Source organism: Danio rerio, chromosome 16 (assembly GCF_052040795.2).
Source record: "Danio rerio strain M-AB ecotype USA chromosome 16, GRCz13ab, whole genome shotgun sequence".
Lineage (NCBI taxonomy): Eukaryota > Metazoa > Chordata > Actinopteri > Cypriniformes > Danionidae > Danio > Danio rerio.
Genome location: NC_141036.1, coordinates 47,253,285 through 47,268,606, shown reverse-complemented (window position 1 = coordinate 47,268,606; position 15,322 = coordinate 47,253,285). Strand labels below are relative to the sequence as shown.

The 15,322-nt window shown below is 36.0% G+C and overlaps 1 protein-coding gene across 2 annotated transcripts; it reads left to right on the top strand.

The window, feature by feature from the left end:
• Positions 1–2,280: 2,280 nt before the first annotated feature.
• Positions 2,281–13,370, top strand: LOC141378304 (IgGFc-binding protein). Of its 2 annotated transcripts, XM_087287733.1 has the most exons (4): positions 2,281–2,313; positions 4,560–4,627; positions 8,094–9,233; positions 12,515–13,370. In XM_087287733.1, the coding sequence occupies exons 2-4, from the start codon at positions 4,588–4,590 to the stop codon at positions 13,000–13,002; spliced, it is 1,668 nt and encodes a 555-aa protein (XP_087143859.1). In that variant the 5' UTR covers positions 2,281–2,313; positions 4,560–4,587; the 3' UTR covers positions 13,003–13,370. The 2 variants fall into 2 exon arrangements, with proteins under 2 accessions (XP_087143859.1, XP_087143860.1); XM_087287734.1 differs by lacking the exon at positions 2,281–2,313 and having other exon boundaries at positions 4,545–4,627; positions 12,515–13,081.
• The last annotated feature ends 1,952 nt before the right edge of the window (positions 13,371–15,322 follow it).

Genomic DNA, 15,322 nt, shown 5'->3' with positions numbered 1-15,322 from the left:
GAATATATGAGCCACAGATCTCATTATATAAAACAGTCGGAAAGCGAAACTTACGTACAGGACCGTGACGTTCATTCGTTATTCGTGGTCCGAATAAGAGAAAATATCCAGTGAGCGGCAGTTCTGTCAGCACAAATACCTTGTTGATTCCAGAGGTCAGAGGAGAATGGCCAGACTGGTTTGAGGCAACAATAACTTACTTGTTACTACTGAGGTATGCAGTAGAGCATCTCTGAATGTACAACACGTCCAACCTTGAGACGGATGGCCAACAGCAGCAAAAGACCACACTGGGTGCCGCCACTCATGTCAGCTAAGAACAAGAAACTGAGACTACAATTCTCACAGGCTCACCAAAATTAGACAATAGAAGATTGGAATCATTGGTCTGATGAATCTCGATTTCTGCTGCGACATTCGGATGGTAGGGTCAGAATTTGACATCAACAACATAGATCCATCCTGCCTTGTATCAATGGTTCAGGCGGCTGATGGTGGTGTAATGGTGTGGGGGATATTTTCTTGGGACAATTTGGGCTTATATTAGTACCAATTAAGCATCATGTCAACGCCACAGCCTACCTGAGAATTGTTGCTGACCATGTCCATCCTTTTATGATCACAGTGTACCCATCTTATGATGGATACATCCAGCAGGATAACGCGTCATGTTTAAAAGCGTGAATCATCTCAGACTGGTTTCTTGAACATGACAATGAGTTCACTGTACTCAAATGGCCTCCACGGTCACCAGAACTCAATCCAATAGAGCACTTTTGGGATGTGGTGGAACGGGAGATTCACATCATGGATGTGCAGCCGACAAATCTGCAGCAACTGCGTGATGCTATCATGTCAGTATTGACCAAAATCCCTGAGGAATATTTCCAGTACCTTGTTGAATCTACACCATGATGCATTAAGGCAGTTCTGAAGCCAAATATGTACCTAATAAAGTGGCCGGTGAGCATATATTTGTATAAAGGTCTGGTAACTTAAAAAATAATAAAAAAAAATATTGTCATTTAGAGAGATGCATTTTTTTTTATTTGGGTAAAATGTCAATTGTTCAAAATAAATATTATTATGAGAAAAAAATCTAGGTTATTTAACAAAATATGGATTTTGCATTGGATTGTGTCATCTAAAAATGTATGTAAACCTGTCTGAAATAATTGAACCTTTTTTATTTTGACCAGTGTTCATTTTACGCTCTAAATGGCAGAATCATTTTTGTACAATAAATACTATCAGTAATCAGGAGAACATAGCAAAAATTATATTTTATTCAGACACATAGCTGTAAATCATAATAATTCAAGAGTTTGCCCTTAGCTGATGATTGATTATAATGCATGTTAGGCATGCTGTCCCGGGGGAGAGAGCCCTGAGCTTGTGAGATCCTCAAGCCTGGGGCAAACTCCACACAAATATGCTGACTTGGCCAGGTAAGATCTGAGCCAGTGAGATTCTTGCTGTGAGGCAAAAATGCTAAACATTGGGCCTCCGTGCTGCCCTGACAAGGAAAGGGGAGGAGTAGGGGTGGAACCAAGATGGCTAAGGTAAGATACTCTGGTTATTTATAGAGATTTAGGAATCGTCTGATTGGTAAATCATGGGTTAGCTAATGAGGACCAGCTGCTATCAAGCATAAGCGGGTGCTCCTCTCAAAATTAGTTTATAAATAAACTTCACTTTGAGAAATTTCATGTGTTTTTCTTTGGCTGTGTTTACAATATTATATGTTCACTAAATATTTCATTCTCAAAAAATAGTTCAAAGAATCCTGAAAACACAAAATACTTCTGCAATTAGGCATGACTACATATGCTTTTAGTTAATTATAACTTATTAAACTAAGGTAATCATGTTATAACTTAATTTTATGAGTTACACAAGTTGTTTTAAGAGAGTTTAATATAATATAAGTTCTCATAAGGTTCATTTTATTCAGTTTTAAAAATTTAAGGCCACCAGGGTGTTTTTATTTGTGTGTCAAGTTTTTTTTTTTTTTTTTTTGTAACTATAGTGTTACTTTGCATGTTTGTTTTTGTTGCAGATCAAACAAAGAAAGTTTATTTATTGAAATGAGAATGAGTGTGTGTGCCGTGAATCATCAGGGTGTGTATATGGTGGTTATACCTCATCTGAGGGAACTCTGACATGCACTAGCTTGATTACCCAAGGTTTGAGGCAGTTTATGCAAAGCTGTAAATAAAGCATTCATTTTGAATGACAAATATACTGTGCTATAAATAAAACACAACACCGATGCGTTCCGGTTCAGTGAGAAGGCTGTGATACACTTATCAGGTAAGAATATTTCTACATGATACTTACACATTTGATGCAAGCCCAAATGAAGAATAGCCACCTTTATTGAATGTACATTAACAGGCTTTATTTATTTAAATATCAGTTTTCAAGGGTGATTTAATAATAATTAAGACTCTGTATATTGGATAAAAATAAATGTGTATTATTAATACTCATAAGAACAATTAAAAAAATCATACATGTATATATATATATATATATATATATATATATATATATATATATATATATATATATATATATATATATATATATATATATGGCTTTTTTATGTTTGTAGCCTTTACTCTTAAACAACAAAATGTTAAGATGAAATGTGGCGTGATAAACGATTTCAAAGTATTTGTTGGTTCCTGCTTAAATACAATCTTCATAAATTCTTTAGATATCAAACTATAACATTATGATGTAAATTATTATTATACATTAATATTTATATGGCTGCATTTATATTTTCATAACTAGTCATGCTTTGTGCACAAAGTGATTACTTCCGACTCCTCATGCGCTTTCTTCATATTATTAAGTTAATCATGCATGGTAATTTCAATCTAACATCGTTACAGTGGTTGCAGATTTATGGTCATGACAAGGATGTTTAAATTTAGTAAAATAAAATCCAAACTTTTTTATTTTAATTTGTAAAATAAATTTAAATACAAAATCAACCATTTGTTAGATTGATAGCTTGTTTAAAGTTATGTAAAATTATTTAAGATTTTGTGAGTTTTCCCAAGTTTTAAAAGAAATGTATTAATTATAATAAAAATGAATTATTGTAATTAATTGTTAGTGATGACAGCTTTAGGGTCATGGCAATTTAAGATTTAAATTTAGTAAGTTTACAATAAACATTTACTCAAATAAATGATTAATTTAAAGTCATGAAAACTTAAATTAGTAAATTTCAAATTTAAAGAAAAAAACTCCATTATTTAATCATATCCATTATTTAATCATATCTATTTTATTACAATGTATTAATTCTTAGAATACTTTATAATCCTTTTGCAATTAAATTTGATAGAAACATGTTTATATTTTCCCAAAACTACTAATCATACAGTTAAGGGATCAAGCGTGTTGTTTGTAACACTTTTTTTTGATGGTCCATATTATTAGTAGACTGTCTGCTTAATATCAGCGTGTTTAACGGTTTGAATGAGGGAAATAATCATACATTATTGATGTGACCAATAAAGTATGAAAAAACTTGACTTAAATTCTTTATTATTATCTATGTAATGTAATTAATTGTTAGGGATGACAGATTTAGGGTCATGGTAGTTTTAGGGTTTAAATTTAGTATGTTTAAAACAAACATTTACTCAAATTAATGACAAATATAAAGTCAAGAAAACATAAATTATTGAATTTATTATTTAAAGAAAAAAATCTGTTGACCTAATTCTTTAATCTTATCTATTTTATTACAATTTATCGTAACACTTTACAATAACAGGATGTGAATAATGATGAATTATTATGTAAACAAAACTAATAACAACTTAATGATAAGTTAATACATGCGCTAATGATGAACTAGCTTTAACTACAACATGAGTTACATGTGTGAATAACGGCTACTTTAATTACTTAGCACATGATTGTTAGTTAATGTAATTACCATTTAAGTTTAAGCTAAATGTAACCAGCATGAACTCATGAGCTGTTAATGTATAGTTTTGTCATGACTTTACTTGGTGGGGCACATCACCATTAACTCATCTACTCATGAACTCCTGTGTTTAAACTGTTCATGTTAATGTCAACAGAGCACTTTTGTATTGTTATTCAGTGTAAACGCACTAGATGGATGTGCAAAAGGAGTGAGAGGGTGCTCGCTGCAGAGCCATTTGAGGAGAGCTGAGCTCCAGAGAGGGGGAGCATGAGCTGTCGCTCCTCCTCCTGTAAGCTGTTTTAATGCGTACACCAACCCCACCCCTAACCCTACCCCCAGTGACATCACTCGTAGAAGAAGTGCAAAAAAGGTGGAGCTAAAGCTTAAGCTCCCCCTCTTTGGAGCTCACCTCTTTTCAAATGGCTCTGCAGCGAGCACCACTTGAAAGGAGTTCATGAGTAGTTAAAAATAGGTTAATGATGATATGCCCCTCCAAGTAAAGTCATTATATAATTATTATTAATATAAAAATTACAACTACTATATTTTGAATGCAGTTATGAAACTAGCATCTTCATGGTCTTTATGTTCTCTTTGTCAGATTACTGACTACAATCAGGACTAAAGTCATGCTGACAGTTCTTCTGATCGCTGTTATGATTGGTCAAGGTGAGCAGTGTGTCATTAGTTCTTTCAATTCATTTGTCATGATTAGATATTAGCCGATATTCAATATTTTAGTATATTATAATAATGAACATGCAATATTGATATCATGGGTTCTTCAAAATACAGTGAATAATTATTTAAATATGTAGCGTTCTATTTAGCGTAGGTGATTTACAGTTCAAGTCTGAATTATTACCCCCCCTCCCTGAATTATTAGCCCCCCTCCCTGAATTATTAGCCCCCTGTTTATTTTTCCCCCAATTTCTGTTTAACAAAGAGCAGATTTCTAAACATAATAGTTTTAATAACTCATTTCTAATAACTGATTTATTTAACCTGTCATGATGACAGTACATTATATTTGACTAGATATTTTTCATGACACTTCTATACAGCTATTCTATACATTTAAAGACTGAACTGGGTTAATTAGCCTAACTAGGCAGGTTAGGGTAATTAGGCAAGTTTCTGTATATATCGAAAAAAAATTAGCTTAAAGGGGCTAATAATTTTGACCATAAAATGGCTTTTAAAAAATTAAAAACTGCTTTTATTCTAGCCAAAATAAAACAAATAAGAGTTTCTCCAGAAGGAAAAAATATTATCAGACATACTGTGAAATTTTTCTTGCTCTGTTAAACATCAATTGAGAAATTTTTAAAAAAGAAAAAAAATTGAAAGTGTGCTAATAATTCTGACTTCAACTGTACAATGTTAAGTCAATGCAAAGACGTGAGTAGACATCCTGTTTAATGCGAATTGCTCAAGTTGGAAAATCTGAATTTTAGTGGACTTTCGCACCATGTTAACCAAACTGTAAACAAAATCTGTAATTTTACAGTTTATTTCCGGCAGCTGGGGTGCCAGAAAAAAAAGTTAAATAACGGCTGTTAAATTACAGAAATTTACTGTAAAATAACGGACATTAAATTACAGAAATTTCCCTAAATCTTTATTTCTGGTGAATTCTGCAACTCTGTTATTCTACTGTAAATTTCAGTAAAATTAACGGCCGTTTTTTTTTTTACGTTTTTCTTCGGCACCCCAGCTAACAGAAATAAACTGTAAAATTTACAGATTAACAGATTTTTTACAGTGCAATCATGAGCTTTGTCTTGTAGGGGAGTGATTATGACATAGTGCCTGTTGTTAGTGTCCCGGAGAAAAAACAGTTCTTTAAACTGGGCTGGCTTAGTCAGAATCACCGCTGAAAGCTTCCATCATGCAGGAATAGTTTGCACCTCTGAATGGATCTAGCGGACTCCAAATAAATTAACACTGTTTTTCAGCCTTCATAAAAGCACATGAGAACAGCATTTCTCTTAATAAAATCCATGTAGCCGTTTTGCAAGAGTCACATCTTTTGTGAAGTGAATTTGACACACGAATGAAGCGAGTAAACTCAAGTGTTCACGCGTCTATTTACGCTCTAATAGCATGATTTATCCATGTGTGCCACGTCTGGTGTGAACACAGCATGAGAAATAACAAGAATCCATTGCAAAAACTCTCTAAAGACTCTAAATAAACCCATATCAGTTAGTAAAACACTTAGTCAGTTAGTAGATTGAATTAGATCAGCACATTGACTCAGCTGCATGCTGTAAAATGGAGATCTTATGATGATGATGAGTGTGGGCTGACTGTCTGCTCCCTCGCAGCACGCTCTCTCATTGAGTGTGTGATTCAACCTGACTGAGGTCATTTTTATTCCGCAATATATTTTGTAAAAGCCAATTCAAGAGTTCACACTTAGCTGATGAATAATTATAAAGCTTGTTTGGCATGCTGTCCCGGGAGAGAGCCCTGAGCTCATAAGATCCTCAAGCTCAGGGCTCTCTCCCGTTTGCAAGGCGAGAGGGGAGTTTGAGCTCAAGTAGATCTCGAGAACTCCCCTGCTGTAGAAGCTAATGTACTCTTACTACGAGCATGTCTTTGGTGCCGATTTGGACAACCCAGGCTCATTGTGGAAACGTAGTCCCGCGGACATTTCTGGAGACCTCGGAATACGTCCCGGCGGGTACGTACAGCTGCAGTTTTTGTTTTTGCGAATCCACGAGAGGCCGATGTTGTGCGCTTTTTCGCACCTCAGACGCCTCTCGCGAGTACGGTTCGCGCCCGCGCTCTTCTCGTGTGAACCCACCAGAGGCCGCTCTCCGACTGACCGGATGATTGACTGCGCGACCGGCCAATCGGCCGACCCGCCCTCCTCCTTCCCTGAACCCAACCAATTTTACCGATCGACCCGCCCGGCCGCTCGCTTCCCTAAGCCCGAGCAACAGTTTACAAAAGCCGTCCAAAAAAATAAAAGCCCTGATTTTATTTTTCTACCGTGTTTTCGGATTTCGCCACGTTCTCACCCTGTCATGAAACTCGTTCACTTAATTTTTGGGATTCTGTTTTTGTCTTACCTGATTGCTGGAACCGCTCTTCCCCGGACTCGAAACCGGTCACCGTGGTAGACTCCTCTCTGCATCTCGAGCCTGCCGACGTACACGATGAGCTGAGTGGACAAACGGGTTGCAGCGGGAAAGCCCTCCACAAGGAGGTAAGCAGTCGACCGGCAAGCGTGAAAGAGAACAGCGTCACACCGCCCCGTAGCGCTCGCTTGAAAAAAATTAACGCGGCCGTATGTACCCCCCAGACGTATTCCGCTGTCTCCAGAAACGTCTGCGGGACTACGTTTTCAGACTGAGCTTGGGTTGGATTTGAATTAGTCGATTAACTTAAGTTGCATGGTTTTGGATAGTGAGAGGAAACCAGGGAACCCGGGGGAAACCCACGTGAGCATGGGGAGAACGTGTAAACTCCGCACAGAAACATCAGCTGGCTTGGTAAGGACTAGAACCAGAGACGTTCTTGCTGTGAGGCTACAGTGCTAACCACTGGGCCACTATGCCATTCATCAAGGAAAGGAGGATGAGTATGGGCGGATTCTTCAAAACAAAGGTGGCTGTGATATGAAACTTAGGGTATTTATAGTGGCTTAAGAAATCATTTAATTGGTGAATCATAAATTGGATAATGCGAGACCTGCCGCAAGCAATCATAAGCACATGATCCACTTGAAATTAGTTTATAAAAAAACTTCACTTAAGCAAGGTATTAAAGTATCTCGCATTACTTTTTTAAAAAATGTAACTCAAATAATATTGCGGTTTTTTAATCGTTACTTTGGAAGAGTAGTATTATTATGTAACGCACGTTACTTATAGAGCGTTACCCCTAACACTGCCTATAATTTGTGGACATGTTATCAATATTTTTACCCTTAGGAGAATTGAAAATAAACCAAAGACATTTGTGAGCAAATGCCTCAACTTTAGATACCTCCTGATTATTAGGCAGATTAGATTTATGCTTAAGTCTTACAAAAGATATTGAAATGTCATTTTTAAAAATCTTCCAGAATGTTATGAAAAGGCATTTTCATGACAACAATAACTACTAATCAATCACTCTGCAGGCCTGTCATGGAACGAAATGGGGATGAAATTCATCACACTCTTCCCAGAGAACATTGCCTTCTACTATCCAGTAGATCCAGTCAACTCTCTTAATATCACCGCTGTCGTCGGGAAAGCCATAGTGACGGTCACTGTCCAAGACAGCAGCTGGTCATACACGACCTCACTGACGCCCGGAAAAACCCAAAACATCACCCTTCCAGCAGCAGTGGAGGAATACAGATTCGGTCTAACTTCACGCACCGTCACAATCACCAGCAGTGATTACATTGTGGTGCAGTCGATCAGTCAGCGAGGGGATAGTGTGCAAACTAATGTCGTTCAGCCTCAGAAAAACACTGGAACTTATTTTAACCTCCCCCCTCTGAATTACACCCAGATGATTAGCACTTTCCTTCCGTCGATGAGCAACGTCAGCAAGCGGTACAGCTCCTTCAGACTGGTTATTATTAACGCAGATTTGGGTACTGGTTCTTTCAAGATCCAAAAAACGACCACAACACTGAATTACATAATTGGAAATGGTGAGGCTCTTCAGCTCCAGATGGACGGGACAGAAAACTCAGTTTCTTCTAACGTTTTAGCGCTCGTGATGTTGACCCATCCTTGCGTCGAAACGGCAGAATGCAGATGCAACATGATGGTAAACCAAGTTATTCCAAAAAGTCAGTTTGATAGTGTATTTGTTGTACCCTCAATTGCCAGTATAAGCAACGCTTGGCTCCATGTGACATCCGGGCTGACCAATACTTCCAATTCACTGCCAACTTTACAGTCAAACCCCTTGTTCGTCAACACCACTGCTCTTGCGTCCCTCAAGCTCATCGGTCCAGGCTTCATCATTGAAACCATCCCTTATTTCAAATTTTCCGCTTGCTATCTAGTGCACGTTACCTCAGACGAAGCTCAGGCCCTTGTGATTGCAGAGACAGACTCCAGGGATAGTGTGTATGTGGATGGGGATCTGCTTTCATCCACTCAATGGAGCGACATCGCTGATTCCCAGTACTCATGGGTTTTGGTGCCTTTAGATGACACGCATGTTATTTGGCATCCATCCACACTGATCGCTGTGTTTGTGTTTGAGAAGAGCACCAATATATATGAAGGCTCAGCCATATGTTTGAGCGCAAAGCCAGGTGAGAATCATATTTGTTTATTCCAATTTTAGCATCATTTCTTACATGATACCTGTGAGCAATTCATTCCAAAAAAGCTAATCTGGACAAGTATGAACTGAAATTAAACAAGCTGACAAAAAGATTGAATCCATTATTTGGACGTTTCTTAAATATGTCCACATTGTAAAACAATCTCAGTTTACACACATTTGCTAAATACACTAAAAGCATTGTATGCATGCCAGCAGTTGGCGATGTCACTTTTTGCAAAACGTTTATGCGCCCTCACACATACAGCGTGCATACCCTAATATATTTAGCCAGCAGTTAGCTCTCTGCAACCCTCACAGTGTCACCCACTGAAGCTAAGCAGGGTGTTAGTGCTCAATCTGTGTAGTGTGGCCTGTGTAATTCCTAACCAGGGCTTGACATTAACTTTTTTGATCCCCAGTCACTGTGGCTAGTAGATTTCAACGTTACTAGCCACTCGCCATTTTCACTAGCCATTTGTTTTTAGGAAAATATATTTCATATGCATAAATTTGACTTTGGCATGCTAAAACTACTTGATATAGATGTTTCCACATAGCAAAATATCTCTGGCCCAGCTCTGGCCCGCTTAATCAGCTTTTACTTGGCCCATATGCTGCAGTGAATTACAGTACATGACTGGACCAAGTCTGGCTTCCAGACAAGGGCCAAACACAGACCATATCTGGGTCAAGTTTCAGGCAAGTTAATAACCCATAACTGAGCCTGAACTGGGCCAGATATGTTGATTTGTCACGACTGCAATGAAATTGATAAACCCATAAATCCTTGCACTTTAGGCGGGCTATAGGGGTGCTTTTTCTGATTGTAGAATTTAATTTCTTTATGTGAAAACAAAAAAAAATGTATTTTAAACGTGGGTCAAGAAAATTTACATGGCCCACATAATAATTATTAACATCTGGGCCAAATACTTCATTTTACATCTGGCCCAAATATTGTGTACGGCCTTAAAGACGATGCCACCTCTGCCAAACCAGGGCCATGTTTGGCCCACATGCTGTATGCCAGTGCCGAATGATTGTCTGCTGTGCCAGATTTATGCCAAATCAGGGCCAGAATCTTTTGTTCCCTGGGTTGTGTTATATCCACATGCCTCCTTGTTAATTTAAGTTTTTTTTGTTAAGACCTTGCTTAATGAGCATGAGCAAATGGGCTTTGTGTTTCATTGCAATTAGTTTTATTTCACATTTCACTGTTTATATTCACCTTTTAGGGCTCAACACTAAGGATTTACCTTTTTTCTTTCTCTGGCCATACCAAACTAATTATTTCCTTGCCACTAATTTTAAATAATGTGTTCAAACAAGCAAATATATAACTTTTTATTCTACAAAAATGTTCTTAAAAACTATTAAAAATTTTATTCTCACGTATCTAAAATTATACACGGTAGTCTGTCCAGGCTAAAGGTCCTAGATCACCAGGTAACTATAGATAAATAGAAGATTAATCTCCTATTAAAGCAATGTTATTGTAGAGGATGATAATAAACTATAATTAAAAAAATTAAATAAAATTGCAAGCAAAAGAAAGCCGGTGAAAATATTCTGTTAAAGTTAGGCATATTAATAATCTGTTAAAGAATGGTTAAAGCTAAAAGGGCAACTGCTGCAGGACTGTGGTTACACGAGCATCGCTTTTTCCAGTCTATTTCAAAGAGAAATGACAGAGTCAGCTGCGTTTCCAGTCACGGTTGCTTTGCACAAGGAAACGAGACACGGGACCTAGGCACTCAAATAGGCGTGCATCAAATTAGCTCTGTGCACGACACTAGTCAGTGAGCAAGGACCTCCGTGCGCCTGATCATCCTCTCAATTGGTATACGCCTGCTTTCTTTTGCTTGCCTGAACACTTATTAATCGTGCTGCTTCTCGATTCTAAGATCACATTTGCGCCCATATTGACAAACGGTCTTAAACTATAATTCTAATCTTTAGTGACGAGGCAGCACTGCCAATTTAAAAGTTATTTTCAACCAGTGGCTAGTTGGGGTGTCTGTCTAACCTGCCACAGGTGAAATCTACCCAGATTTGGCAGATTGGCGGGTGCTAATGTCAAGCCCTGGTCCTAACGCCCCAGTATATTGGGGAGTCTATACTGCACAGTCTTTCAGATGAGACGTTAAACTATCTGTAGTCCTTAAAAATCCCATGATGTTCTTTGAATAAAAGTGTAGAAGTTCAACCGTGGTGTCCTGGCCAAATTTGCCCTCCGTCCATCATGGCCTCCTAACCATCCCCATATCATAATTGTCTTCATCACTCACTTCAGTCTCCTCTCCACCAATCAGCTAGTGTGTGGTGTTCCGTCTGGCGCAATATGGCTTCCGTAGCATTATCCAGGTGGATGCTGCACACTGGTGGTGGTTGAGGAGATTCCCCCCTATGTGTAAAGCGCTTTGAATGTCTAGAAAAGCACTATATAAATGTAAAGAATTATTATTATTATTAGGGATGCACGATATATCGGCGACCATATCGTTATCGGCCGATAAATGCTATTTTAAGATTATCGTTATCTATCCGATGTCTAAATTAGGCCAATATCTTTAAGCAGATAAATTACGTAATTGTACAGACCTGCGTGCGGCGCACGTGTGGCCGGAACTTGTTCAGACTTGCCCAGTGCACTATAATGGATCTCTCCCACACTGTTTATTCCTTCAAAGTCTGTCATTTATTCATGTGGTATTGCTGTATGTTAATAAGTCAGTAAGTAACCATGTTCCTTATCATTGTAGATGTGTTTGATTGAGTGTCATTGTGTATTTTGCTTTAAATGGCCTCAGGAAAAATATTACATGTGTAAACCTATAATCACCTTGCAATTTTGAAGTTATAGCTTTTTTTGCTTTGAGTATAGACTATTTAGTTCATAAGAGCAGTTCAATCTTTTATGAAGTTTGCTGTATAAAAATATAGCATTTTGAAATATTTATAAATATCGGCCTATACATATCGGCTATCGGCCTCCAAGTCTGAAGAATTATCGGTTATTGGTATAGGCCAAAAAATCCATATCGGTGCATCCCTAATTATTATTATATAGACTATTGTATTTTTGTCTCACGGTTTAGTTGGCGCGGCTGATAACTGCACTGAAAGTGTTTAGTGTGAAAACTGTTAGCAAATTTTACAATTAATTACAAAGAAATGCACTGAAATTTGGCAGTAGACTCTACTGAATTTACTGCAGCCTAATGTGTTTCCACACTCTGAAACCTTGTTATTTCTGTGTGCATTTAGATCCTTTAGGCTGTGCGATGTTTCCTTCAAGATTTAAAATAGTCTCTACACATCAAACCTGGCCTGAATCCCATCAAAACTGTTTGGATGTAAGTGATGAACTTTTCACACCAAGCAACAAAGCGGCCCATGTGGAGATGGTCAACTTTCTGAACGGTGAAGATGTAAAGGACTCATTGTGGATCGGATTGCGGCGCAGTTTGCTGACATTAGACTGGTACCGGCAGATGGGTAAAACTGAACATGAGCTGGTTTACACGCAGTGGGGCAGAGGGGAGCCTCGGGATCCCGTGGAGGGAATGTGTGTTTCACTTTTCCCAAACTCAAGCATGGGTTTCCAGTGGGAAAACATGCAGTGTTGTAGTCTGCTCAAGTCTCTCTGCTATACAAGGGCCACGTACTTCCCTCTGTACTTTCCTATCTCAGATAGCAGCTTGTCAGCTAATAGTAGTAATAATAATGATCATCAAAGTGATGGCAAAAAATAGACGTAAAAGAAGATTTTGGTTTATCTAAATTTTACACTGATAAATGCTGTATCAATACTATTATATAAACTTAAAGGTAGTTCACGCAAAACGGAATATTCTCTCATCATTTACTCACCCTTTATGCACTTCAAACCTGTTTGACTTTCAAAATAACACAACATAAGATGTTTTAAAGAATGATTGAAACCTGTAACCATTGACTTCCATAGTGTTGTTTTTCTTAATGGACCCTTTTCACAAGCCTGCTGTGGATCATTTTAACAATCATCAGCATCTTAAATCCTTGAAAGTTTAAATATTTAGATTTTTTTTAAACTTATGAACATTTATATGTATTTATGTATGTATTATATCATATTTGCTTCAAATTACAAAAAAATGAATAACCACTTGTGCGAGGCGTTTCTAATGCATTGTCTATAGGACAGGACAGTAAATTTGACGTTATTCTATCCTCTGTCTGCGGTTGTCAGTCTCACCCAATTTTTTCCCTTTTTTCAAATGTCTCTATAACATCATTGTGGAGTTTTTCTTTTATTCTTTGAGCAAATAAGATTGTAAAAGATTATTTGTTGTATTCCGTCCAAGTTTTCCCAACTATGACGACTTCCGCTACTGAGAAACCCGGAAATGTGAAAAGGCTCTGTAGGAAAGCCAATGGTTACCGATTTTCAACTTTGTTCCAAATATCTTCTTTTGAGTTAAACGGAATATACAAACTGGTTTGAAACCACTTAAGGGAGAGTAAATATAACCAAGAATACTGTATGTAGGCAAGATCATATACTCGAAATCATTACATTGTTTAAACATTGATATATGTATATATATATATATATATATATATATATATATATATATATATATATATATATATATATATATATATATATATATATATATATATGCCATTATTAACACTGTATATTTTCAGTATACTGAAGCTTTGTAAACAGATTTACTATCAGTTCTTTGGATTCGATGTCTGTGTTTGAAATACACTACCGGTCAATAGTTTTGGGGTCAGTAGGATTTTTAAATGTTTTAAAATAAGCTTATTCTGCTCTCTAAGGCTGCATTTATTTCATCATAAATACAGTGCAAATGGTAAAATTGTGAAATATTACAGCATTATAAAAGAACTGTGTGAAAGTACAAAGTTTATCATTTAATTTAATCATTAACTCCAGTGATTTTAAAGAGCAATTTTCAGCTTCACTACTCCAGTCTTCAGTCACATGATCCAATCACTATAATATTAATAAAAGTAATAAATATTATAGATAATAATAGTAATAGTAATAATGGCTGAAGTACAATAAGAAAGCAGTTGTTTAAAATTTGAATCAATATTTAAAAAAATTACATTTAATAAATGTTGATGAACAGAATAATTTTCGTTAAAAAACATGAAAAAAACTGACCCCAAACTTTTGACTGGCAGTTTATATATATATATATATATATATATATATATATATATATATATATATTTTTTTTTTTTTTTTTATGAAATAAAAATTATACATACACTTTTTTATTTCAGTAAAATAATAAAAGGTCAATATAAAATATTCCATGTTCAAATACTTTGATCAATTTGAACTTTATCAGTAGTTTATATAAAGTAAAACAAAAAAAGATTTTATTTTTTTATTTAATTTTATTATTAATCTATTATTATTAATCTATTATTATTATTATAACATTTTAACTATTAATAACAACATTTTAAAAAGCCCTACAGACATTGCCCATTTTAGCCATGCTAAAAAGAGAGAAAAAAGTAAGAACCTCTCATGTTAAATGATAACATATGGACTGAATAGGCTACACTGTTTTATCACTGTCAGCTCTGAAAGTCTGGAACAATATATGTTTTTTTCAGTGTTGTGGTAGAGAAGAGGTAATGTACTGCTTTAAATTGTAAATGCAAAACTCAATAAATAAATATATATATAAAAGAAAATAATAAAATCAATAAATCAATAAATTATCTTAAAACTAATTAGTAAATATTTTTAAAGAATAAATAAGTAAATAAATAAATAAAAATGAACTAATTTGTATTCTAATTAATAATAATAATAATAATAATAATAAGAAGAAGAAGAAGAAGAAGAAGAAGAAGAAGAAAAATGTACAAATAAATCAACTTTATTATAACACACCATAACCCAAAGTATTGCCTAAATATAATAATTCAGACTTTATATAAAAGCCTCAGTTTAGATGCTCCATTCTAGGGAAATCATTACCATAACTACATAATGCCGCAAATAAAAATTTGACTTTAAGACATGCTCCTACTAATGGC